This window comes from Caretta caretta, chromosome 4, assembly GCF_965140235.1.
Source record: "Caretta caretta isolate rCarCar2 chromosome 4, rCarCar1.hap1, whole genome shotgun sequence".
NCBI classification, from domain to species: Eukaryota; Metazoa; Chordata; order Testudines; family Cheloniidae; genus Caretta; species Caretta caretta.
In genome coordinates this window covers 89,402,849-89,429,584 of record NC_134209.1, presented here as the reverse complement: position 1 = coordinate 89,429,584, position 26,736 = coordinate 89,402,849, and the positions used below count along the sequence as shown (strand labels likewise).

At 41.6% G+C, this 26,736-nt stretch overlaps 1 protein-coding gene across 38 annotated transcripts in view; it reads right to left on the bottom strand.

Moving 5' to 3' along the window:
- The window catches only part of TENM3 (teneurin transmembrane protein 3), a 2,220,601-nt gene that overhangs the window by 142,927 nt on the left and 2,050,938 nt on the right, over window positions 1-26,736 (bottom strand). For all 38 annotated transcript variants that reach the window (XM_075127819.1, XM_075127816.1, XM_075127814.1 and 35 more), the window contains one exon: window positions 1,843-1,965. In XM_075127819.1, coding sequence (XP_074983920.1) covers window positions 1,843-1,965 — 123 coding nt within the window. The remainder of the gene's footprint in view (window positions 1-1,842; window positions 1,966-26,736) is intronic.

Below are 26,736 nucleotides of genomic sequence, written 5' to 3'. Positions count from 1 at the left end.
AAGGAGTTATGCTCAGTCTTTAATATGCCAAAAAATGAAAATGACGATAGTGTCAATGAGAAAAATGTTTTATATAAAAAAGAACACTGGCTAATCCCAGCTGAAGAATGCAGCAGTAGAAACCACTGCCACAGCACATATATTCATTAACAATACAATAGCTTCTTTCTATTCCTTGTAACAAGTAAGAAGCCATCCATATAAGGATAGAGATAATGGATACGTAAATACAAATCAAAGACACTCGGCAAAAAGAGAAGAGAAAAGAAAGAAGCACAGTGAGCCTTACAAGACAGGCTTTATAGGCCTAAAGAATGACAGAAAGAGGGAACTGAGCTATGTCATTTCTATAATTTGGAGTTGTGATATCTTGAAAAAGTTTTGGGATGGCAAATGCCAGCAAAGACTTCCTCCTCCTCAGTAATGAGGAGATCAGCAGCACCTTGTGAAGATGGATTTTTTTTTTTTTTGCGGTAATGAGGCAAACACCATTTAAATCAAGTTTTCCATTCAAAATAGGGTTGCCAACCCTCCAGGATTGGCTGGGAGTCTCCAGGAATTAAAGATTAATCTTTAATTAAATATTATGTCATGCGAAGAATCTTCCAGGAATACGTCCAACCAAAATTGGCAACCCTAATTCAAAAACTATTGATTTTAAAGACTCTCTTAGCAAAAGGTGTGCAGACTTTTAAAGGTTTAGAGACTCTTAAAGGGCAACATGAAAAAAAGACTGATAAAATATAATCTCTTTATGTGGTTTGTATTTTAAAAGCTCCCACAACAAAATTAATATAGTAGATTGACTTTATATATAGCTGATTGAAGAAGACTCAATAACATACCCTAAATGCATTGGGGAAACAGAAGAATATACCACATATGACTTACTAAACTTCAGCCAGAAGTAAAAATAAAACTTGAATAATATAGAGGGGAAAAAGGTAGGTTTTTTTTAGGTAAATAGGTAGTTGATAGCAAGGTCATCACAACATTTGCAGCACACACATTAATGTATTCACTCTTGCCAAGCTGTCCCTTACATGGAAATTACCACATAGAGGATTCAGAAATCAGCAAGTTCCTCCTCATAGAGTTTTGTCTCCATTTGCTCAGGAGTACAGTTTGCAGGAGTACAGGAGTGCAGAACAAAGAGGGGTTTTGGCCTTGAAACTATCCAGATCTAATGGAGACTACCAAGACTACAGCCAGTATATGGAAGGCCTATTCCTCTGGACTAGCTCTTCCAGTCATCTCCGGCTCCCTGACATTGTGGCTCTAACAGCAGGCACGGTTCCAGAGAATCCCCATCTTCCTACAATCAGAGGCCCCCTGAACAGGGCTTCTAAACTTTGGAGGAGGAATGCAGCTAACTTAGTACTGACAGGGTCAACATTAATTTATCTAAAGGAGATCCAAAGTGTTGATGGGATGCAATGACATCTCCACGTCTCTTCCACCCAGCCCTATCTAAATTCCCTGTCTTCTCTAGCTGCACAGGCCAAACTCTACAAGCCCAGAGGTTTAGCCTATGAGAACTGCCAGACGGGTGGCACTGCCCCTTTCTACATCTGTAGGTCAGGATTTACCGGATCCCACTCCCTCCATCCATGTGGTGGGAGAGATGATGTGGTCCATTACAATCTGAATAAAACTTTAATTGTTTACCTCTACTGTACAATTTTTTTTAATACTGTGGTTTTTTAAAATGGCTTTATAATTTCATTAGAACTACATGATTATGGTGGAAAAAGATGAGGATGGAAAACGAAGTGATGTAAGTAGAACACAAGTTCAAGGAAAGGAAATGTTAAAAAAGAAACTGAATAAAGTTAGTCTCACCATTTTCACCAGAAGGTAACGATACAGTGTTTGTTGGCAAGGTATCAGCATTCACTTTTCCGTTCTCAAATGTGTCATTTTCAGTCTGTTGTAACTGCCAGTTGAGGCCAAAGAGATGCATCGCTGGTGATAAAAAACACATACTTTTTAAGGAGTTTGGTGCTCTTAACTGCAGTGTCAAGTGATAAATACATTTATGACAACTCACTCTAATAATAAGAAAAGGAGTACCAGTGGCACCTTAGAGACTAAGCAATTTATCTGAGCATAAGCTCTGAAACCTGTCACTCTAATAATGACATTTCCATGTTTTTATGGCAATAGCAAATTGTGTATTAAAATATACAACAATAGGAACAAGCGTTTACAGCAGAGGTGAGCAAACTACAGCCTGAGGGCCACATCCGGCCCGTGGGACCCTCCTGCCCAGCCCCTGAGCTCCTGACCCGGGAGGCTAGCCCCTGGCCCCTCCCCTACTGTCCCCCCCTCTGCAGTCTCAGCTCACTGTGCTGCCGGCGCAATGCTCTGGCTGGTGGGGCTGTGAGCTCCTGGGCAGTGCAGCTGCAGAGCCCAGTCTGACCCGGTGCTCTGTGCTGCGTGGTGGCGTGGCTGGCTCCAGCCCCGGGCGGCGCGACTGTAGTGCCGCCAGCCATCGGTGCTCCAGGCAGTGTGGTAAGGGGGCAGGAGTCCCAGTGGGGGGTGGCAGGGGGTGGGGAGGGGAGGAGGGGAATAGGGGGCGGGGTCTGGGCCACGCCTGGCTGTTTGGGGAGGTACAGCCTCCCCTAACCGGCCCTCCATACAATTTCCAAAACCAGGTGCGGCCCTCAGGCCAAAAAGTTTGCCCGCCCCTGGCCTACAATGTAATTATTCAACGACAGTTTATGCTGTAGCACCAAGCAATTGCTGTATGTGCAGTTTAGTAATATAGCAGTATCAGTGAATTCAATTGGCAATAAGATCCATTAAGTAACAATACCATGCCTCTATGTCTCACACTCAGTCTAATCGCACACTTAATGCTCTCGCACGCTCATCCTGACTCTTGCACTACTCTGTCAACAGATAAAAGACAAAAGTCTGTGCCCCTTCTCCTTTCCATCTCTAAGGGCTTGTCTACATTACTGCTGGATCGGTGGGCAGCGATAGATCCAGTGGGAATCGATTTATTGTGTCTTGTCTAGATACGATAAATCGACCGCTGAACGCTCTCCCTTTCACTACGGTACTCCACCGGAGCGAGAGGCGCAGGCGGAGTTGATGGTGGAGCGTCAGTCATCAACTTACCGCAGTGAAGACACCGTGGTAAGTAGATCTAAGTACGTTGACTTCAGCTACGTTATATACGTAGCTGAAGTTGTGTAACTTATATCGAGTTCCCCTAGGGTGACCAGATGAAATGGACAAAATATTGGGACACTTGGGGTAAGCAAAAAAAAAAAAAAAAAAAAGCGTCCGGAGCGGAGTTGCTGAAGCAAAAAAACCCCAAAAAACCGCCTGAGCAGCCAAAGCCATAACATTGGGACAAATGGCTAAAAATCGGGAATTTATCGGGACGTCTGGTCACCCTAATTCCCCCCCACAGCATAGACCAGGACTAAATCTTCTGTACAGATAAATCACTTTATTTTAAAAATTAGGCTGCCTAATTGAGTTCCTAAAATAAATAATTCTGTTCTGAACAGCCAAGCAGGAGCAACCAAAGATAACAAGCAGCAGAGAGGAAGCATGCTCCAGACATTAGGGAGCTAGCCTGGGGACTCACAAGACTGTGTTCACTTCCCTAATCTGTCATAGACTTTCTGTGTGACCTTGGGCAAGTCACGTAGTGTGTCCCCACCTCCATCTGTAAAATGGGGCTATAGTATCCCTATCTCAGCGGGCTGGGATAAAGTTAAATATTGTGAGGTGCTTAGCTACTATAGTAATGAAGGCCATATAGTATTTGAGACAGTATATTGGGGGTACTCCATTCTCCCCCCCACCTCTTTTTTGTAAAAATTGCAAGAACATAAGAAAGGCCATAATGGGTCAGACCAAAGGTCCATCTAGTCCAGCATCCTGTCTTCCGACAGTGGCCAATGCCAGGTGCCCCAGAGGGAATGAACAGAACAGGTAATCATCAAGTGATCCATCCCCTGTCACCCATTCCCACCTTCTGGCAAACAGAGGCTAGGGACACCATCCCTCCGCATCCTGGCTAATAGACATTGATGGACCTATCTTCCATTAATTTATCTAGTTCTTTTTTGAACCCTGTTATAGTCTTGGCTTTCACAGCATCCTTTGGCAAGGAGTTCCACAGGTTGACTGTGCGTTGTATGAAAAAATACTTCCTTTTGTTTGTTTGAAACCTGCTGCCTATTAACTTCATTTGATGACTCCTAGTTCCTGTGTTATGAGAAGGAGTAAATAACACTTCCTTATTTACTTTCTTCACACCAGTCATAATTTTATAGACTATCATATCCCTCCTTAGTCGTCTTTTTTCCAAGAACAAGTTAAACTGTATAACTATTTACAGAGTAATTAGTCAAATTTATCTCTGGTATCATTGAACATTATTAATTAATCCCATTGTGTAGAGCTTCAAAGCAGAAAACTGATTTACCCTAAAATTGTTCTAATGTCATATGAAATTTTCTCAAACTTCTTAATATGTATGGTTTGTTTTTTCCCCAATCTTCCACACCATCCAAGCCTGATTTTATTTTAAACACTGTACACTAGCTTTGTAGCCCATAGTTTTGCAGCAGATGTTATCTATAAAGCACTATTCCCAGAGCAGAGATTGAAAATGATGCTGGTGCACAAAAGTGTTTTTGTAAAATAATGTAATAATGTAGGTTTAATTTTTTTAAAAAAACTATTAATATAAAAATATCAAAAAGCTAAATAATTAGGTCTCATTTCTTCTCTTCTTCCTCTCTCTCACGCATCATTGTTACAGTCAATCTCATTTATCACTTCTGCACTCAGGGCACGCAACTTCATCCCATTTGGTTCAGTTTTTGATTCCCCAATCTATCTGTATTGACTCTGGGCCTGATCACGAAGTCCTTACTCAAGATTAGGCCCTCTGTAGGATTACACCCTCCACCAGTGCCTTCTGTAAAAAAACCAAAAAAGCTTTTAGTACTGTATGTTCCAAAGATTAAAGTCCTCCCTCCAGATAAATTATTCTCTTTGTTCCAAGTCTCTGACTCCACTATCACTCTCCTTTCTCAGACCTTTAATTGGCTGTCGAGGCCTGAAATCATAGTGATCCTTGATCCTCAAACCTTATTTCTTCCTTTTCTTCCACCTCCCTTTTGTCTATAAATCTGCCCATCATCTTTGCCAGAAAATTGCCAGAATTAGCCCTTATTTTGACTCTGAGCTGAAATTCTTCATTATGTCTTAACTATGGTTCCTATTTGATTCTTGCACCTCTTTTAAATATGGTCTTGCTAAATTCCTAGGGCCAATTATATTTGCAGTTTTCCTAGTTCATTTCACTGGCTCCAATGGGCTTAAAGTACTGTAAACAGAACATAATTTAAAGAGGGATCTAAAATACTTCATGATCCAAAATGCTCCAAGTAGACTACTCCCCTACTCCAGTTAATAGGACTAAATCGTCTCCAACCTCTGCCACCTTTACTGGCTTCTTGTCATTCTCTGAATCTAGTTTTCTGTTTGGGGAAGAGAGCATCATTTAGTATGGGATAGAATGTAATATTGCAATCTGCCCTGAGTAAGAGGCAGTGCATAGTTGCTTCAGTTTCTGTGATCCACCTTACCATTCTGATCCCATTTTAGCTGATTCCACCCCTTGCTGATTCCACAATGAAGATCTTAGCACTTTCCCTCATCCAACTGGAACTCTCTCCCTTCCCCATAACAATTAAAGAGGTGATTAAGTATAAATTTTAACACAAGCCCATTCTTTTTAAATTATGATCAAGTCTCTCTATAAAGCACTTTATGGTAACGTGTATGATGGAAACCACAGAAAAATAAATTGCTGCCTCTTTCCCCCTCCATTCTTCTAACAATGCCAGCTTTGTTGCCTTGTTTGCCCAATTCTCCCATAACCAGCTCTAGGCTTGCTTTTTTATAGCCCCCTATGCCTGGAACACCTTCCGGAGCTAATACACTAGATCACAACTTCAAATCCCTCGTCAGAACCCATTTCTCTCATGAAACTAATGACAAATTAGTCATAGAATCATAGAATATAAGGGTTGGAAGGGACCCCAGAAGGTCATCTAGTCCAACCCCCTGCTCGAAGCAGGACCAATTCCCAGTTAAATCATCCCAGCCAGGGCTTTGTCAAGCCTGACCTTAAAAACCTCTAAGGAAGGAGATTCTACCACCTCCCTAGGTAACGCATTCCAGTGTTTCACCACCCTCTTAGTGAAAAAGTTTTTCCTAATATCCAATCTAAACCTCCCCCACTGCAGCTTGAGACCATTACTCCTCGTTCTGTCATCTGCTACCATTGAGAACAGTCTAGAGCCATCCTCTTTGGAACCCCCTTTCAGGTAGTTGAAAGCAGCTATCAAATCCCCCCTCATTCTTCTCTTCTGCAGGCTAAACAATCCCAGCTCCCTCAGCCTCTCCTCATAACTCATGTGTTCCAGACCCCTAATCATTTTTGTTGCCCTTCGCTGGACTCTCTCCAATTTATCCACATCCTTCTTGAAGTGTGGGGCCCAAAACTGGACACAGTACTCCAGATGAGGCCTCACCGATGTCGAATAGAGGGCAACGATCACGTCCCTCGATCTGCTCGCTATGCCCCTACTTATACATCCCAAAATGCCATTGGCCTTCTTGGCAACAAGGGCACACTGCTGACTCATATCCAGCTTCTCGTCCACTGTCACCCCGAGGTCCTTTTCCGCAGAACTGCTGCCTAGCCATTCGGTCCCTAGTCTGTAGCTGTGCATTGGGTTCTTCCGTCCTAAGTGCAGGACCCTGCACTTATCCTTATTGAACCTCATCAGATTTCTTTTGGCCCAATCCTCCAATTTGTCTAGGTCCTTCTGTATCCTATCCCTCCCCTCCAGCGTATCTACCACTCCTCCCAGTTTAGTATCATCCGCAAATTTGCTGAGAGTGCAATCCACACCATCGTCCAGATCATTTATGAAGATATTGAACAAAACCGGCCCCAGGACCGACCCCTGGGGCACTCCACTTGATACCGGCTGCCAACTAGACATGGAGCCATTGATAACTACCCGTTGAGCCCGACAATCTAGCCAGCTTTCTACCCACCTTATAGTGCATTCTTCCAGCCCATACTTCCTTAACTTGCTGACAAGAATACTGTGGGAGACTGTGTCAAAAGCTTTGCTAAAGTCAAGAAACAATACATCCACTGCTTTCCCTTCATCCACAGAACCAGTAATCTCATCATAGAAGGCGATTAGATTAGTCAGGCATGACCTTCCCTTGGTGAATCCATGCTGGCTGTTCCTGATCACTTTCCTCTCATGCAAGTGCTTCAGGATTGATTCTTTGAGGACCTGCTCCATGATTTTTCCAGGGACTGAGGTGAGGCTGACTGGCCTGTAGTTCCCAGGATCCTCCTTCTTCCCTTTTTTAAAGATTGGCACTACATTAGCCTTTTTCCAGTCACCCGGGACTTCCCCGGTTCGCCACGAGTTTTCAAAGATAATGGCCAATGGCTCTGCAATCACAGCCGCCAATTCCTTCAGCACTCTCGGATGCAACTCGTCCGGCCCCATGGACTTGTGCACGTCCAGCTTTTCTAAATAGTCCCTAACCACCTCTATCTCCACAGAGGGCTGGCCATCTCTTCCCCATTTTGCGATGCCCAGCGCAGCAGTCTGGGAGCTGACCTTGTTAGTGAAAACAGAGGCAAAAAAAGCATTGAGTACATTAGCTTTTTCCACATCCTCTGTCACTAGGTTGCCTCCCTCATTCAGTAAGGGGCCCACACTTTCCTTGGCTTTCTTCTTGTTGCCAACATACCTGAAGAAACCCTTCTTGTTACTCTTGACATCTCTGGCTAGCTGCAGCTCTAGGTGCGATTTGGCCCTCCTGATATCATTCCTACATGCCCGAGCAATATTTTTATACTCTTCCCTGGTCATATGTCCAACCTTCCACTTCTTGTAAGCCTCTTTTTTATGTTTAAGATCCGCTAGGATTTCACCATTAAGCCAAGCTGGTCGCCTGCCATATTTACTATTCTTTCGACTCTTCGGGATGGTTTGTCCCTGTAACCTCAACAGGGATTCCTTAAAATACAGCCAGCTCTCCTGGACTCCTTTCCCCTTCAAGTTAATAACTCCTAGATAGTAAGATAGTTCAGGATACTTTGTGCAAATGCCTCCCCACCTCAGACCCACCCTGAAGAACTACAAATGTGAGTGTAAGTTGTCTCCCTGTCCACTCTGTTTGTATGGTTTTTCCCTTTTCAGCCCCCTATTCTTGTTTTTTGCCTTTTAGATTGTGAGCTCTTTGGGGCAGGAAGTATATTTTTATGTGTTTAGAAAAAGTGCAGAGCTAGTAGGTGATACCACAACCTAAATAAAAATAACATTTTAATTTTACAATTATATTTTCATTATCATGATCTCTTCTTTATAGCATTCCAAACTAGCATTATAACAAATCTGTCCAACACACACACATTATATAAAAATCAACTGATTCATGAGGCATAGGCCTAATATACAGCTATTTGGGGCACCATTTTAGAGACGCAGCTAGGTAGGTAGGTTCGGGAGTGGCAGAAGTGAAGGGAGAGCATAAGGGGAACACTGAGGAGAGCTGGCAAGCTTTTTTAAAAAACAAAAAAAATAACCAATAGTCCCCCAGTGGAATGTGACACATGCTGGCCATACAGAGCAAAGGAGCTGTGTGCATGCCAGCAAGAGTGGGTAATAAAGAAACATGTCTGGTCAAAAAGAAAAGGAGTACTTGTGGCACCTTAGAGACTAACCAATTTATTTGAGCATAAGCTTTTGTGAGCTACAGCTCACTATAAGGTTTTGTGAGCTACAGCTCACTTCATCCGATGAAGTGAGCTGTAGCTCACAAAAGCTTATGCTCAAATAAATTGGTTAGTCTCTAAGGTGCCACAAGTACTCCTTTTCTTTTTGCAAATACAGACTAACATGGCTGTTACTCTGAAACCTGTCTGGTCAAATGGAGGTAGGGGGAGGGAAGAGAAAAGGCCTACCCTGACTGGGGAACAGTAGAGGTAACTGAAGAGAGCCAACTCTGTGAAAAGAAAAGAACTGCAATACAGTCAAAGGAATATACCGGGACTATAAAAATGGAGATGTTCAACGTTTTTATTTTATGGCCTGTGGGCACTCCTGGGGTTGATCTGGCTCTGCGTTTATTTTTAGGATATCCCAATTCAGTGGTACAGTACTTTGTGTAGTAAAAGTATGGATTCTCGTGTTTGGTTTCTACTTTCATTCATTTTCAGTGCTTAAAACCCTAGATGGAGCCCTGGCGGTAGCTAAAACTCAGTGACACAAAGCAGCTCTATATCCCGTAAACCCTAGTAACTTGAACATGAACTTTAGGAAGAGAGTCAATGACCACCTTAAGTTTACATTCCATGATGCTACGACCCACTACATATACCGAAGTCACTATGATCATAATGTCCACAGGAGATGCAGATGATTTTAGATTCCCTTCCCTTATTGCTGGGTAGTTTCATCCGTAAACACAAATTCAGCTATCAGTTCTATGCTGATGACTCACAGATCTTCCTCTCTACTCCAGACCTGTCTACTTCTGTTCAAGCTAAAATCTCTGCCTTCTCATGGATGTCTAGCTGCCAGCTCAAGCTCAACACAAGTAAAACAGCGCTCCTAATCTTTGCTCCCATGCCCTGCCCCCTATCTCCTTTCTCAATCGCTACGGACAACACCACCATGTTGCCTACAACTCAAGCTCATAACTCCTGGCCCTACCAAATTCACAGCCTATTTTTGTAGATTTTGTAAATTTCACAGTCACAGCTTTTTAAAAAGCTTTGAATTTCACGGTTTCAGATATTTAAATCTTAAATTTCACAGTGTTGTAACAAAGCATGAATATGCATTTAAAATGACAAAATAGAAACACATACAGCCCATGACGACCCCCCCCCCCAAATGACAACCCCCCCCACCATGCCATGCCACCCTTATTTCTGTGCTGCTGCTGGCAGCGGAGCTGCCTTTAGAGCTGAGTGCCTGGCCAGCAGCCACTGCTCTCCAGCTGCCCAGCTCTGAAGGCAGCGCAGAAGTAAGGCTGGCAATACTGTAACTCCCCACCCCATAACAGCCTGGCAACCCCCTTTTGGGTCAGGGCTCCCAGTTTGAGAAACACTGCTATATGGTAAAAGTACACAAAAGACCAGATTTCATGATCCTTACATGTTTTTCACGGCCGTGAATTTGGTAAGGCCCCACTCATAACCTGGGTGTCATCTTCAACTCAGACCTTTCTTTAGGATCTCACACCCAGGCTCTCTCTAAATTTTGCTGAATCTTTCTGCACAACATCTCTAAGATGTGGTCTTTCTAATCCATGCATACAGCTAAAACTCTTGTCTAAGTTCCTATCATCCTGTGTTTCAATTACTGCAACATCCACCTCTCGGGTCATTACAAAGGCAGCCTTGCCCCATTTGTATCCATGTAGAATGTTACTGCAAAGATCATTTCCCTAGCTCATCGCTTTGATCGTATCACCCGCTGTTTGCATCCCTCCACTGGCTTCCCTTGCTCTAACACATCAGACGCTGCTTGTACTCACTTTCAAGGCTCTTCATGGACTATTCCCATACTACCACTCATTTCTTATTGAATTATTGATGCTCACCTCCAATCTGCCCATGGCACCAGCCTCTATTGCACACTTTAAATTTTCAAACAAGAACCTTGGTGCTAACTCCTATGCAACCCCTCATGATTCACATCCACAAAGCTCTCATTATCCACCTTCAAATTCCTCCTCAAAACTCTCCTTTGCCATGATGTCTACAAAAAACATTACAGTGATTAGGCTGCTGGTGTACTGAGACCACCGCCTATCACACTGATCAATATTATCTAATTGTTTCCTTGTTTCCCCCATCTCTCTATATCCATCTGTTGTCTCTTGTATTATACTTAGATTGTAAGCTCCTTGGGATGGGGCCATCTTTTTATCCCCCTGTGTTTGTAAAGCAACTAGCAAAATGGAGTCCTTGAAGTCTTTGCAAGGTCAGTCAGACCTCTGGCATACATTAAAAATCTGTTGGAACCTGATGAATTTATTTCCAAATAAGGTTACTTCAAAAATAAGTACCCACCTTCTCAAAAATGGTCCTATGCCATAGACTTTGGCAAAGATGGGTTAATAAACCAAATATGAAGCAGGCCAAGTCAAGTTATAAATTTTCCAGAAGCAATTACACATATTTTTATAATGTCTCAGAAATGCCTATTCTTATTTCTTAAAATTAAAAAAAGACTTGCAAATTCTGAGGTGAAACAGACCTTTTCTGAGGAACATAAAGGGGATACACAATCAAGATGGTAATAGAAAGCTAGTCATCCATCTCTCCACATAGTAAATTTTGGGTTTGATTGGTTTGTCCCAGGGTTCAGTCAGGTGGAAACAGGAGAGGTACAGGAGACTGAGAGCAGGTTACTAATGAAATTTATCAGCCACTGGGATCCTACAACTTCAGAGATTTAAAACTCAGTAGGATTTACTGGCAAGCAACTAAAAGGAAAACAAAGTTTGTACTGAGACACCAGTGTATGTAAAATGAATAGATAAAACCATCAAGTGTGTGTGTGTGTGTGTGGGGGGGGGTCATTGCAGTTGCCAAAGGTTGGAAACTGGTATGTTTTGGGAAGATATATTCATTCTTTATGGGAAAGATCTGTGCATATGCAATAAACAGATCGGAAATCAGAGAGATGTATTCACTCCTCAGGACAAAAATTCCAAAGCACCTCAAACCCTTTTTTATGTGTACGCATGCACCTTTGGTCACACATTTTTATTTATTTCTGAAGCACAATAATTTGTGTACTCAAGTGATAGAATGTACTTATGCAAAATCCACTGGGACAAACTGGGTTTTTGTATGTAAATTCTATCAACTGTGCATGCAAGTGACACTGCTCAAAAATGCATGTGAAAAGTGCTGAACTTGCAAAGTTGCCTGCACATAAATGGAGGCTAGATTTAAAAATGTTGGCCCTGCAATAATGGAAAGTGAAATAGGCAGTCTGGTCAATGTCTGGAGTGGAGATCTCTGAAGAAAACCCCAAATGCTGTTGAAAGTAGCAGAAGTAATGCAATGGGTGGTACTTTCACTATGGTACTGGTAATCAACCAATTCTCCAGTATTGGGTTAGAAACCAGTGTGCTGTTGGAGGTGATGTCTTTCAGATGAGAGGGCTGTCCACAGGTCCAAGGATCAATGGAGGATGAGAGGGTGGGAAGTGAGCAGCATGGGGTAGAGTCAGTGAGCATACTGTTCCCCCAACCTGTCACTGGGATGACCAGGGAGGAAAAAGAAATAACAGCCTGGGTAATGGGAGAACACTGGGAACATAGAAATGGTGGCTTGGTGGTCTCCTGGGAACAATTTTATCGCATGTTCTGTAAGGGAAAGTGACTGAATAAAATGGTGAAATGTGGCCAGAGGAACCCAATAGTGTTTGCCTCTCCCATGAGTTTTACTTCTGCAGATCTGCTGTATGATAAAATTCCACCTTTCAGTATTGAACTCTATTGCTATTGCTGTATATATCTGGGTGATCGCAAGCTGAGGTGTTTAAATTGCTTCCCTAGAATTAAACGGAATATATATATTTATATATATACACATACACGCACACACGCACACACACATATTTATATACCCCCACCCCCATACTCACAAACACCCGTATTGAGTAAAAGAAAAAGAAGACTGTTTACATTTCCAAAACAATGTGAAAAGATTATAATGCAAACCAAGTAAATTGCAATTACTACTCAGTGTTGCTGAGGCATTATTTTCCATTCATCTCCCTGTTGACAATGAATTTTCAAACGAAATATTTGAAAACTGAAGTTTTAAAAAAATTATTTACCATGTGTTTTTCTTGCAGCTACAATTAGAATTTGAACCTTCTTAAGGACCTAGAGTGGGCTGGATATAATTCAACTTGAAAATTACTGATTTTCTCTAATTTTAACCTTAAGATATGCAGCATAATACTCCCAATTTGGTAAGAGACAGGTGTGAAATAAACCCCTTCATTTACAATCTGATTTGCATTCATCTGCTGTCCACTAAAAATATGCTTTTCAGATGTATACTTCATTGCAGATCAAGAAAATAGTTAATTAAAAATAAGTGAAATGATCAAAGCACAAGTTCTTCATATGCTATTGGTCTTTTCTCAAGTCATCACAAAGCCAGTTTTGGACGTGTAAAATCCAAGCAACAGCAATTTATGCTGTTCAGCCTCATCAGAAAGTAGCCAATAAGACGATGCATGTTTTTTTAAAAAGAGTAGCTGAACCTTTACTTCTCAAAGCTGTACATTTATAAATGGAATTTCACTGCATGATCACATGGAAACTCGCCAAAGTCTACTGAGATCTCTTCATATAATAGTTGGAAAAGTTGTGCTCTCTATCCTTGTATTTTTGAATGGATTTGACCCATCCATTAATTTTGCAGTTTTATCTGTGAAAAAATCTAATCTTGATCCCATATGCTCCATTTTCTGTAAAACTTGTTCATAAAACAATCTGTGCAAAACACATCACAAAGGATATTGCTTAGAGAGAATGTGGCAACAAAGATATGTCAGGTAGATTTTATGGATGAGGTTTCTTTGTTTTGGCCTCTAACCAGACATGATTATATGATATTTTTACACATTCTATATTTTTCATTTCCACGGTTGTTATGGGTGGATGATAGTCTCTGCATTTTTTCTTGTTGTTCACTAAAAATGGAATGCACAATGTGTATTTTTCAAAAAATACACATATGGCTGATGTCACATTCTATTTTACAGGTCAGCTATTTTCTTGCAATAACAATGATCATCTTATCAACTGTCAATAGCATTATCTGAAACTTAATCAAGGTTCAACTGCAACCCTAGGTTTCCAATAACCAGGCCTAAAGAACATTACTCAGTAGACAATTACAGACAATATTTATCTGATATTCATCCTGTTTCCATATTTGTGCCTTTATTCTAAAGACTCCAATATTACCCAGGATTCGCCACTGAGTAATACTCTTTAAGATGATATGTTCAGGCCCTGGAATTTCAGCTGAATATTGATTATTTACACTTGTGATGAATTAACCTTAAAAAGTATAGAGTTTCAGTTCAGTTAAGCCAGCCTTGCAAAATTATATTTGCCCTCAAATGAATACTTTATTTATTTATATTATTTTTACTTACAATTATTACTGTTATTTTACAGAAGATGAGAAACAATGTCATTTGTTTTCATCATTGTGTTAAGGGAGGGATAAGCATATTAGGCATATGGTTTGGCAAATGTTCAGTTTTTACAAGGCTGAGTTAACTGTTGGTCGCTTACTTACACAGTTTTTCAGCTCTCCCTGTTCACTCCTTTCTCAACCTTTCACTCCTTCCTCCAGAATGATCTTTCTCCCTGCCCTCGAACCCCTGGCAGCTCTCTTCTGGGGCAAGGTTGAGGATCAGGTTCATTCTTATATTTTTTTATGCCATTTCCCCCAACTCTATTAAAAATCTTTTCCAAAGCCACATCAATCATTGCAGCGCTCACAAAAAGCAATCTGTTTAGAAAAGAAATACTAAGTAAATTACACTGCCATTATATTGTCTGAGCATCTTTTGGAAATGTCTCATTTATGTGAGCACATCACAAAAAAAGGGTACAAATTTGGCCTTTTATGGTTTAAGAGCTTTAAGGTTTAAACTTCAAAAATTCTTAAGGAATAGCAAAACTTCAAATTTAAGTATCTAGGCTATAAGAATAATAATGAAATGATTCAGTACTTTGAAAGGTACTATAGGATCAGCTGACAATCTACTTGCATGTTGGTGGCAGAGAAATGTGCAATCTGTGAAAAGATTTAAGAAACCAAACAGAACAGAGTCAAATAAAGGTCAGATTAATATAATGTTCAAATGACACACTGAGCTGGGATTTTACAGTTTCTAGTGAAACACTTGTGCTGTGTATTTCAAATCTCATAAATGGGTAAAACACATCAAAAGCTTTTTATATCCCATATTAAGAGTGATAGAATTTTATAGCAAACATGCAATAAGGAGAAATGTAATGAGCTTTAATGAAGGATGATAATATGGTTTGATAAGAATTTTTGGAATGTCACCAGCTCAGGAATGTAAGACGAAAGCATCTGCATGTAAAGATTGTAGTTTGTTATTTGGACCCCCACAGGGCTCAACTGTGATTAGAACTACATATTTTTCCATAAATTAGCTTTTGTTTTGAATTTCCTGCTGAGTTCACATGCAAGTTGATTGAATGTGCAAGTCAATATATAGGTTTTCTAATCCATTGCTGTTTGTTACATTTTATGCTATTACAACCACCTACATGTAGATCAAATGTAGGTCACTGGGGTCCATACAAAATAACCCGTGGCCCCTTTGGAAAGATTTTCTAAGTGGTTATCCCTATGCTAGATAATTATCACTTACCTATTCTCAATGCATGTTTGCTTAGATACGTAACAAGTCAAACACTTGAATCAGACTTACACACAAAACCACACAGTTTGTTTAATAACACATATAATGCTATTTGCAGTGTTGTTATAGCCATGTTGGTCCCAGGATATTAGAGAGACAAGGTGAGTGAGGTAATATCTTTTACTGGATCAACTTCTGCTGGTGAAAGAGACAAGTTTCCAAGGTATACAAAGCTGAAGAAGAGCTCTGACAAGCTTGAAAGCGTTGTCTCTCTCACCAACAGAAGTTGGTCAATAAAAGATATTACCTCACCCACAATGTCTCTGTAATATAGTAAAAAGAAAAGGAGTACTTGTGGCACCTTAGAGACTAACCAATTTATTTGAGCATAAGCTTTCGTGAGCTACAGCTCATTTCATTGGATGCATCCAATGAAGTGAGCTGTAGCTCACGAAAGCTTAGGCTCAAATAAATTGGTTAGTCTCTAAGGTGTCACTAGTACTCCTTTTCTTTTTGCGAATACAGACTAACACGGCTGCTACTCTGAAATCTGTAATACAGTGCTATGGCAGAGACACTGGGTCTCTCTACCCAAGGAGTAGCACATAGCTTCATTTCTTTGCCTTCAAACATCCTCCAACACACTCCTCTGCCCTTCTACATCCTAGCTCAACTCCCTGATCATTTACCCTGGTGCAACATGGGAAGTCAAGATAGGATGAGAGCTGAGGCGGATTAAGGTTTCCTGGGTCCCTGGGCCAGAGCAAGTGGGGTCCCCCTCCCCATCCTTCCTCCTGTGGCCCTGCCCCATCCAACCCCTTCTGTTCGTGGCCCTTCCCTCAGCCCCACCCCTTTCTTCCCCTTCCCCGTTCCACCCAGGTTCCGCCCCCATTCTGCCACCCCCACCGCAGCCCTGGAATCCCTTTTGCTCCTTTCTGCCCCCCTCCCCACTGCGGCCACAAGACTGGAGAAGCTCTGTCCCCGCACCACAGTACCAGGGCGCCGTGGGGACCGAGAGCTCCTTCATAGAATCATGGAATATCAGGGTTGGAAGGGACCTCAGGAGGTCATCTAGTCCTACCCCCTGCTCAAAAGCAGGACCTATCCCCAATTTTTGCCCCAGATCCCTAAATGGCCCCCTCAAGGATTGAACTCACAATGGGTTTAGCAGGCCAATGCTCAAACCACTGAGCTATCCCTCCCCCCTTCAGTCACAGGGCTGCAGTGGGGGTCTGCCAGAGAGAGGGGTCAGGCACGGGGGCTTCTCCTGCTGCCCCGCGGCTTCTGCCAGGGATGAGTGAGGGGTGCTGGGACTTCCCCCACCTGGGGGCTTCTGCCAGGGATGGGGTTGGGCCGTGGCTGCTGGAGGGGGGAGGAGGCTTCTCCCATCCTACGGCTTCTGATGGGGTCGACCCGGGGCTGCTGGGGTGGGTGTGGGGCTTTCCTCGCCCGGGGCTGCTGCGGGCAGTGTGGTTCAGGGCACTGGGGCTTGCCGCTTCCTCCACCCCACCCTCCCCGGCAGCTGGGGCTATGGGTTTCCGTCCCCGGTGGTGGATTTTTTCCAGGGGCCCTCCAGTTGGCTGGGCCCCCTGAACACAGCCCCATGGCTAATTTGCCACGGATTAGAGACTGTGTGGGGAGTCATTGTGGGATGAGCAAGGACATGGAAGAAAGGGGAAGGTAGATTTGTTTGTTGGCTTTGTTTGGTTTTCCTCTTTAGGTTTATGGAAAAAACAATGAGGAGTCCTTGTGGGACCTTAGAGGCTAACAAATTTATTTGTGCATAAGCTTTCGTGGGCTAAGCCCAAATAAATGTGTTAGTCTCTAAAGTGCCACAGGGACTCCTCGTTGTTTTTGCTGATATAGACTAACATGGCTACCCCTCTGAAACCTGTCACCATTTAGGTTTATGGGTTACTCAATAATTGTGCTATGAACCTGTTTGTGGGTGGGCAGAATGATGATGAAACCTAACTCCCTCTTACTTGTATACTCTGATATTAAAACAAGCTTACAGACAGTAAAGAAATCAGGAATCTACTCTGTTTTTAAGAAACTTTTGATCGTTACTCTTAAAAAGCCTTGTCATCAAAAAAGGTACAGAAATTGGGACTGATTCAATATTGTCTACTGTATTAGATGGAGGTGGTATAAACAAAGAGTTGGGCCTTGTTAGTCAACAGGAAAAATAGTTTAGAATTTCATATTTAATTTAATAGTTTCTAAAGTAAAAATAAGCCACAACATTGGGTTCTAAAAATCTGCAGGAGATGTTAAGAACAGAACAATATTAGTTCTAGGCCAGCAGCCACAGCTGAAATTGATGGGAAAGTGCTATCAACTGAGAGGCTGGCTGCCATTCATGTTATCATATGAATGGATGTTGGATCAGCAAACAGGGCAAATGCTTTAAAATAATTACCCTGTTTTGGCTCCTGCTGAATCAGAACAGCAAACCCAAATCCATCTCTCCTTTTCAAATTTGTGGGAGTCTGCCTGTCAACTCCTCCGTCCTTCTGGGATGACAGTTTAGGGATCTGCTCTCTGACTTGCCAGAGAGAGAAAGAGAGGAAGCAGATTGGGACCCACATCCTGGATAGTAGCAGGGTAGCAGTCCAGAGACCTGTCATCCAGCAGCTTGAAAAGATTGGTGGGAGCAGCCTATGGACATTCTCTGGTAATGTTAGCTTACTAGTAACTTCTGAGGCCCAGATTCTCAAAGGTATTTGGGCACCTAGCCCCACATTGAAATTAATGGAAGTCTGGGCCCAAGAGATTTGTAATTTCTGAAGATTAAAGAGTAGATGGAATGCAGATGAGTTAGTGACATCCACAAATGAAGAGTAAAGGCACTGAACCAAATTCTGAGCTGATTTATACCCTGTGCAACCCAACTAAGTTAAATGGTTTGCTAAAGGCATCAATCTGTGCAGACCGCTAATGGTTTGGAGTTTACATCAGGGCTGCTGAAATATGGCCCTTTACACATTTTAGTCATCATGCCATCTATGTACTATAACCGAATACATTAGTATACTCTATTAACAAGACCTGGCAGTGGAACCCTACAGATCTATCTCTTTACTTAAAAGATGGGTGAGCTAGCTATTTCTACATGGCTGCCTTTCTTTCACAATACCTCAAAAACTACTCTCCTATACAGTTATTATAACAGATTGTTTTGTGTGCTACTATTTCATCATATTTAGGCACAATCATTTGACTTACCTGACTGGTTTTAATATTTGGAAAAAAAGAGTATTTTAAATGCAAACTGTGATACAGCATAGCCAGAAAGCAGCAGGAGAGTGATATAGGAGAGATATATAAGTCCCAGGAAGAGGAGAAGCCTTATTCCCTGTAGAGGGAAGAAAGGTTTCTATAGATTAATTAAAAGCACCTGAAGCCAATTAGAGCACCTGAAGGTAGTCACCTGATAAAACCCCCCTGCTTCAATCAGCTAGAGGAAAGAGTTGGAGCAGAGTGCAGTTTGGGGAAGTGTTGTGGCTGGCTAGAAGACCAAGACCCTAGGTAAAGACATACCCGGCTTGTGCAGAGAGAGAGGGCAGGAATCCCCACAAGCTGAAGAGCAGCAGAGGGAAGTAGCCCAGGAGAAGGAAGCACTAGTTCAAGTGGTTTACCACTATCCCTAGGGCATCTGGGCTGGGACCCGGAGTAGAGGGCAGGCCTGGGTCCCTCCCTCTCCACTACCCTTCTCTGGGTTACTAGTGGGACAGTAGATACCCTAGTTCAGGGGCAGGAAACTTTGCCCTGAACCCCCACCCCCACAAGAGGCAGCGTGGGACCCAATTTGCCACAAAACACAGAAAATGCAAATGTTCACATCATCTGTACACTCATAACACATTTTCTTCTCCCAAAACACAAAATTACAACTGATATTATGAAGGATGATTCCTAAGGGACTTTTGTATTTTTTCTTTTCACGAATAAAAAGTCTTTTGAAAATGGCATCTTTATATGAAAAGATTTTTAAAGGTTTCTGCACATTTTTGGTTTAAAGGGACCATATTTTCGAAGGTTTCTGCACTTTTTGAGAATGCCTAAACTGTATTCACAGAGCTCCTGATGCAGCACTAAAGGGATTTGCGCACACATACAGAAGCTGTGTGTACATGCAATTTCAGTTTATGAGAATGCATCAACAACCTTGGACACATGATACATAAAGAAATTTTGGTTGTGTTTATTTACTATTTACAGGGATGTTTATGTGTATCTAATTTGAGGGAGACATTTTTAACATCAGTAATGTTCAGAACACACACTGAACAAGCAGTTATATTAGTAAAACATAATCATTTATATACTAAGTTACCTTTTTAGTATATATATTTTAATTCACACACCATGATGTATAGTATATTTCCTAGACCAAATGGCGCCCCAGGCGAGGAGCGTCTTTGGTGTCCCGCCTTCTATTTGTTAAAACTTTTGAATACCTTATTTTTATTGCATTTGTAGTCCATTTCATGACTTTGATGTACGATTTGCATCCATGATTTATCCCTGTCATATAAAATGATAAATTTGCATGCTAGGATCTGTAAATCTATATTTACTCATGCCATATATAAGCAAATAAAAACATTTGTTTCCTCTAAGCTTATAGACACCTTTTAATTTTAAGAACAACAGAAATGTACTAACATCAAGAAATTGAACTATTCACCAATACAGGGTGGACCAGTATTAAATAGTATTACAGTAGGTGACACCCTTAGAATGTTAACCCTAGTCCTTTAGTTCAAAAGGTCACTTTTCTCGCCTTTGCCTTCGCAAACTGAAACATAGTGTCAGAGAGATCCAAAGACTGGCCAATGGCATTTTTGAGCAATAAAATAGCAAAAGTCTATGTTCCGCAGTCTTAGAAAGTCATCAAATAATATGTGTTAAGCATGGCAAAAGAAGTAACAGTATTTCTTTTATATTGTTGCATAGACAGGTGTTCAATAAATATCTCTGGTGTCTCATTAAGTATGGCCTTTATTAATTAATACTTACACTCTTTAAGTCTGAAAGCACAAGTACACTTTCATAATTACACAATAAAACAAGGTTCACAATATCACAGCTGGGCTCTCACGTCACTTCGTTCTTGTATTTCACTGACTGGCAGTGCCCCATCCCTTATATACTGTGATAGACCCAGGCCAGTTGGGTACAGCGGAGTAGCAGAAGGCAGATATACTTGCCCCTGGATTAACAGTTTTCTGTTCCCTGACTGACCAGAGCAGGACCTGCTCCAGGCTAATGAGAACGCTTGACTCCAATTAACCTGCAAAGAGTCAGGTGAGGCCATTAAGCTAATGTGACCACCTGACTCTAATTAAGGTCCCTCTGATAATAAAAAAGGGCTCACTCCAGTCAAGCAGAGAGGAGAGGAATTGTGGCTGAAGGGCTGGTTAATGAAGACACCCTCAAGTCATTGGTAAGGGAGCCCTAACATAAGGGAGAAGCAGGAGAGCTGTGGGGAAGTGGCCCAGGGAAACGTGGCAACTCTGGCAGTAAAAGGTTGGCTGCCAACAGCTGCTACCATTAGGGTCCCTGGGCCGGAACCCGGAGTAGAGGGCGTGCGCGGGTTCCCCCCAACCCACCACTACAGAAACACCTCCTGGGAGGGGAAAACAGGCCCCTGTCAGGACAGGAGGCTAAACTATTTTGGCATAAGGCCGTAGGAGCAAGAGACTGTGAGAATTCAATCACCAACCTCCATTGCTGGCTTATGATGAAAAGGGCTCAGTAGACTGTATCCCTGGCCCTAGAGAGAGAAAGGCTACGTGGAGGGTTGCAGTGAGCCTCTGAAGCTAGCATAAACCACCTGGAAGCGCGGGACCCACAGGGACAAGGTCGGAGCTCTGCCACAATACCCACGAGGGAATGGCTTAATCTATTCTAGGAGGTTGAAAGAAAATGTAGTTCTCAAAAAGTCTGGAAGGTTCCACAAGATTCTAAAAATGTCCAAAACATTCTAGGAGGCTTAGTGAAAAATGAATCCACGTATAGAATACCTGAAACATTTTACTTCATTCTATTTTCCCTTTAGTCACTAACAACAAAAAAGCACTTTGAGTCCAGCGCCCTCCCAAGCCTGGCACCCCAGATAGTCGCCTGCCCTAAGTCTGGCCTTATAAGTCTCTAAGGGCTTTTCTTCAGCACAGATACAAGTCAGAAGTTAATAGGAGTTACAAACAAAGGGAGAGGAAACTAGGGCCCCAAAACAGCAAAGAAGTTTAACATGTGAGTAATCTCATCCCCGTTTGGCAAAGCACTTCAGCATTTCCACAACTTTAAACATGCTTAAGTCCTTCTGATTTAAAGTTAAGCAAATGCTTAAGTGCTTTGTTGAATTGAGACCTAAATCCCTGAAGTACTCCTGAGTTGGTACCTGTCCTATCTTAATTTAATTTCTAGAGAGTGTTGATCACCACAGTATCTAAATGCTACTATTTCTGGGATTGCCACAGATTTGTTGGGGAAGAGTCCACTATCCACAAGCAGTGCTTGCAGGACATTCATTATTCCTGAAAGCACGACCGGAAAAGTCAATGTGCTCCACTGGAAAAAACACAGAAAGGTAGCAATGTTATCTGCAAAAAACACCCCCTAAAAACTTGTGATAAATCTTAATTTGAATACAAGCCTTCTTCAAACTAAGTGGGTATGCTCCTTGACAGATTAACTTTTTAAATTCCTTGAAATCTTCTCAAGTCTCTTTTAACCTTTTGGACAACCAATTATGTCTTATTCAATCCTTCTGTGGAAGGGCTGTATATTGCATTGACCATTTTACTTTCAGTGCCACTGACAACAACAACATGTGACAAATGCAACACAAATCAGATATTAATACTGTGCAGTGTTGAAATGGTAATACTGCATTATGCTTTGCATTTTGTATGAAGCATAGTCAGAAGATCTTTCCCCACAATAAACATTACTTAATAATTATTACTACTGTCTCAAGTCACTAATGTCCAACACTCTTTGATTTTTGCCATAACTTAAATGAAAGATCCTAAATGCTATTTGCTTATTAAAATTTTATATATTCAGGACTCTCCCAAGAGCCCTAAAAATTGGTGAATATGCCACAATCATTCTCTTCTCTACCAGCCTGTCCCCACCTTGAAATAAGCCTATGGTATTATTAAATTATATATTATAGATATTTTACAAATAGTCCCACTTTTGGGCTGCAATATGAAACCATTCAATAGCTTTTCACAAGCCATCATTTTTCATTCTGAGGAAAGTAAACACAACCACAGCTTTTAAATACCTAACACACACATCAAGGAAAGTATGTTTATATCAGGCTGAATGTAGTAGGCTATACCTCTCTAGTGTCTTAGGCAGAGGGGTGGACGCTGCTTCTGTCTCAGAGTCCAGAACATAGCACTTCAGCTGTGCTAGTCAGGGTGTCTGCCCCCTTGTGAGGGGGGTTAAAGTAGTCCAAACCCAAAATGTCAAACTTCCACAACAAGCTGAGTCCTAAGACTTCAGGAAGCCAAAGACGGCAGGAGTGGGGCAGAGAAAAGCATCCACCCCACTCCTTTCTGAGAGGGTTTAGGCACCCAAGGCTCTCAAGTCATTTTGCTGGTCAGCAACCCCTTTTTCCAGGGATTGGGGAACTCTGAGTTCAGAGTGCCACCCTCCAGTGAGCAGGGATCCTCCCTTTTGAGGACCAAGCTTCACAGGTGTGCCAGGATGGAGCTGATTGTGCCCAGAGGAGCTCTTTAATCCCTTCCTGAATAGGATGGGCACATGTCCCACCGCACTGAACAAATCATAATGAAGATCATTTTAAAATAAGTTTTAAAATATTAATTAAAATTGCCATTACGGTATATTGAAAACATATATATTGCATCAACTTCAGAAGAAGATTTTCTCCATTGTCTGATAATCACCCTATGCAGAAGGTCCACGCAGTGCAATCCACACCTGTTAAACTTCACATTAAGGGTTTAAGAGGTGTGGATAGTCTCCTGCAAGGGGGAAATTCACAATTTAAGAATAGCATCTCAGATGATAAAAATTGAGTTGATTGATCTGAGTTATTGGCACAGGACCAAATTACTGACCTATAGAGCTAAATTTAAAAAGGTTATTAAAAGTTTTGAAATAGGATCATTATGATGGCATACCAGACTCTATAATCCTCAGGTGTTGATAAACTTCACCAATGGCTCATTTACTTCACTCCAGAGCACCCACTAGACACATACATACATGGCAGGCCTGAAGGAATTGGACTCCCTCTTTCAGACCTCCTAAGGCACCAACAAGTCTCCTAAGGCAGAGTTTCCCAAATAGTGGGACCCAAGCTACTAGGTTGCAGAAAAGGTCTACATAGGTGGTAGGCCCGGTGTAGAGGGAATCCCTGAGGGGAAGGAGTGTTGGAGAGCCAAGCCCACACCACACTCACACTTCAATGGGACTGGGCCCAGCTCCCTGCTCTGGGCATTGCAACCTGGTTCATGGGGTCACAGCACCACTCAGGTCATAATGAGGGGTGGCTGGAACAAACCTGAGCAGTGCAGCGACCATGTGTTCCAAGTGCAAATGGAGTGGGGAGACAGGCCTAGCCCCATGGCAGGAGCCATGCTGTGTGGTGAGTGCAGGACAGGCTTGCTCTCCAACCCCTCCCCACTCTTCCCCACTGGGCCAGGATTAGGATTGTGATGCCAAGGTGGGGAGGGTGCTGCTATGGGTGGTCAGTCCCCCTCTTGGCATGGTAAGGAGCAGGATTAAGCTGAGAAGGTGAAAGAAAAGGACCTTGGCCCAGGATTTTGGGGCCTGCCCTGCTCATGAATTTAGACCCTGGGTGGTTTGCCAAAATAGATGAAATCCTGTTGGTGAGTTGCCTCACTAAAAAGCGTGGAAAGATTGTCCTAATGAACTCTAGAGGGAGTTATATACTTTGTCAGCACTCCAGTTTCTGGGATCTCCTAAGGCTCTAGAGGTGCCTATACTCCTGCCCAAGCACTTGAGAAACGAATGGTCAAACTTCTAACTTGTCCTTAGGTGCCTGGTATGCTGAACTTAAAAGACTGACAGAAGGGAAGTCTCACTATAATGAATCTTTAAGTGTAAAAGTATGTTGTGAGTAATGCATTGGGACACTGTAGCTAAATCAGTAGTCTGGTACACCGTGTAACACATCACCACACTTTTAAAGGATGTAGACGAGGAAAAGGAGGTGGTATTTTTAGAATTAATGATGCACATAGGTTCTGGTACACAGCAACACATCTGAAATGTTGTAACGACAAAATAATATACAAAGCATGAACATGGTATTGAAAAGATCTGCCACATGCTCTTGGGATAGACTGAAGACAAACAGCCTTCTGACCCCATAGAAGTGAATGTGGCTCTTGCTCATAACCAAAGATCCAACAGGAGGCACATGCAAGTAGCTGTGGGCAGATTTTGGCCGATACACCATGAATATAAAAAGTTTAGAATCTCTCTCTTCATAAGAATGACACTACTGTATTTAAATTAAATCCAGATAAAAGAAGAAAAAGTCTTTACGACCACATAATGGAAGCAAAGGTGATTAATGGCAACCAAGTTATATTTTCCCTCATGCCTGTTAAAAGGTACTGCAATAAACATGCAATTTAAATGGCATTATTAATTAAGTTATATTTTTCTTGCTACTGCCAGTAATTGAGCATTAGGAGCAGCAGAATAATGTTAACTTAGCAATGCAGGGAAACATGTTGTACTTCTTATGAATAAAATAAAATAAACTCACAATGACTACAGCTACATTTCTGTCACTCCTGTCATGAGAAAGATGTACTGTGTAATTTTCATGATTAAAAACAAATCTATTACTCTTGACATCTTCTGCCCCATTGAAATCAGTGAGAGTTTTGCTACTAAGTCCAACTGGAACAGAATTCAGCCTTTTGGGATTTGTGGGTGAATGTGATAATAGCAACTGTCACATTAAATGCTTGCCCAGATGGTAGACTCATAGAGAGCAGAAACTGCCAGGGACAATACCATAGCGACAGAAAGTCAACTAGTGAACAAAGACGATTGATGATGTTTCTCATTTCCTAAGGTTAATTTAAAAATATCTATTCAAAGGGTTAATTTGGTTTAATATTTTGCCTTGTCCTTGGCTCTCACTCATCCTTCATGATTCCACCTATGCCTGAACTAGTTCCTGTCTTCACTGGCCAAGTACCCACTCTCCTTCAAATTCTGTCTTGAAACCTATCTCCTCACTCTCAGACTCCTAAAAGTGCTGCAAGGAGTTTTGAGTTTGTCTTGTAGCTTTTAACCTTTTCAGGGCAAGGAGAGTTTGTTTGTTAAAATATATACATTTACAATGAAATATAAATATTTTGTAATAATGATAATAGGTAAATTCCTGGACTGGCAATAACAGTGAACAGATATGAACCCAGTAATCACAACACAAGCATAGTTCTAGCTATTTACACTAAAATGAGGAAATTATATGAAACTATCAAACAATGCCTAAGACAGGACTTTAAAAAAAATACTGTATTTCCTTGACTTTTGCCCTTCTTGTGTCATTTGGATTTTTCTCCCTGACATCCTTTTGACCTTTCTGACATAATATAAATCATATTGATAAGCCAGAAATTTAAATTTCACCTACCGGTATATTTAACACAGTGAAATATAAGCTACAATATGTATTTTCCCATTACATGTTTCAGTTGTTAGATCTAAATCTCACCCTTCTACGCTGTACAGAATGGATTTACCTAAGAGTTCATAAGAAAGTAGTAATGAAAAATGGTCTCATGCATTACTGGGCTTTTTAATTTAATAAAATAGCATTTATATTACAAAAATAGAGCAAAAAATGACAAAATGCATTTTATGTTGTCATTGATATTTGAATATTTGCTCTATCATGAAGAATGACTGGCTGGCATATATACATATAATATATTTTTTTTTCTTGACCCTTGGCTGCAGAGCTAAGGCTAATACAATAATTTCAAGGTACGCTGAGGGTAAAACGTTCATAAAATGCAAAGAGACTTGAAAGTATGACAGATAACTGCTAAGAAGTCAAAACTGCAGAGAAGGTGGATTGAACAGGGCATTCGTTCCACTATTGTAAAAGAATGTTTTATGCTAATAGAAACCTATTTAACAGACACAGGAAAACAAGCCCAGTTGACTA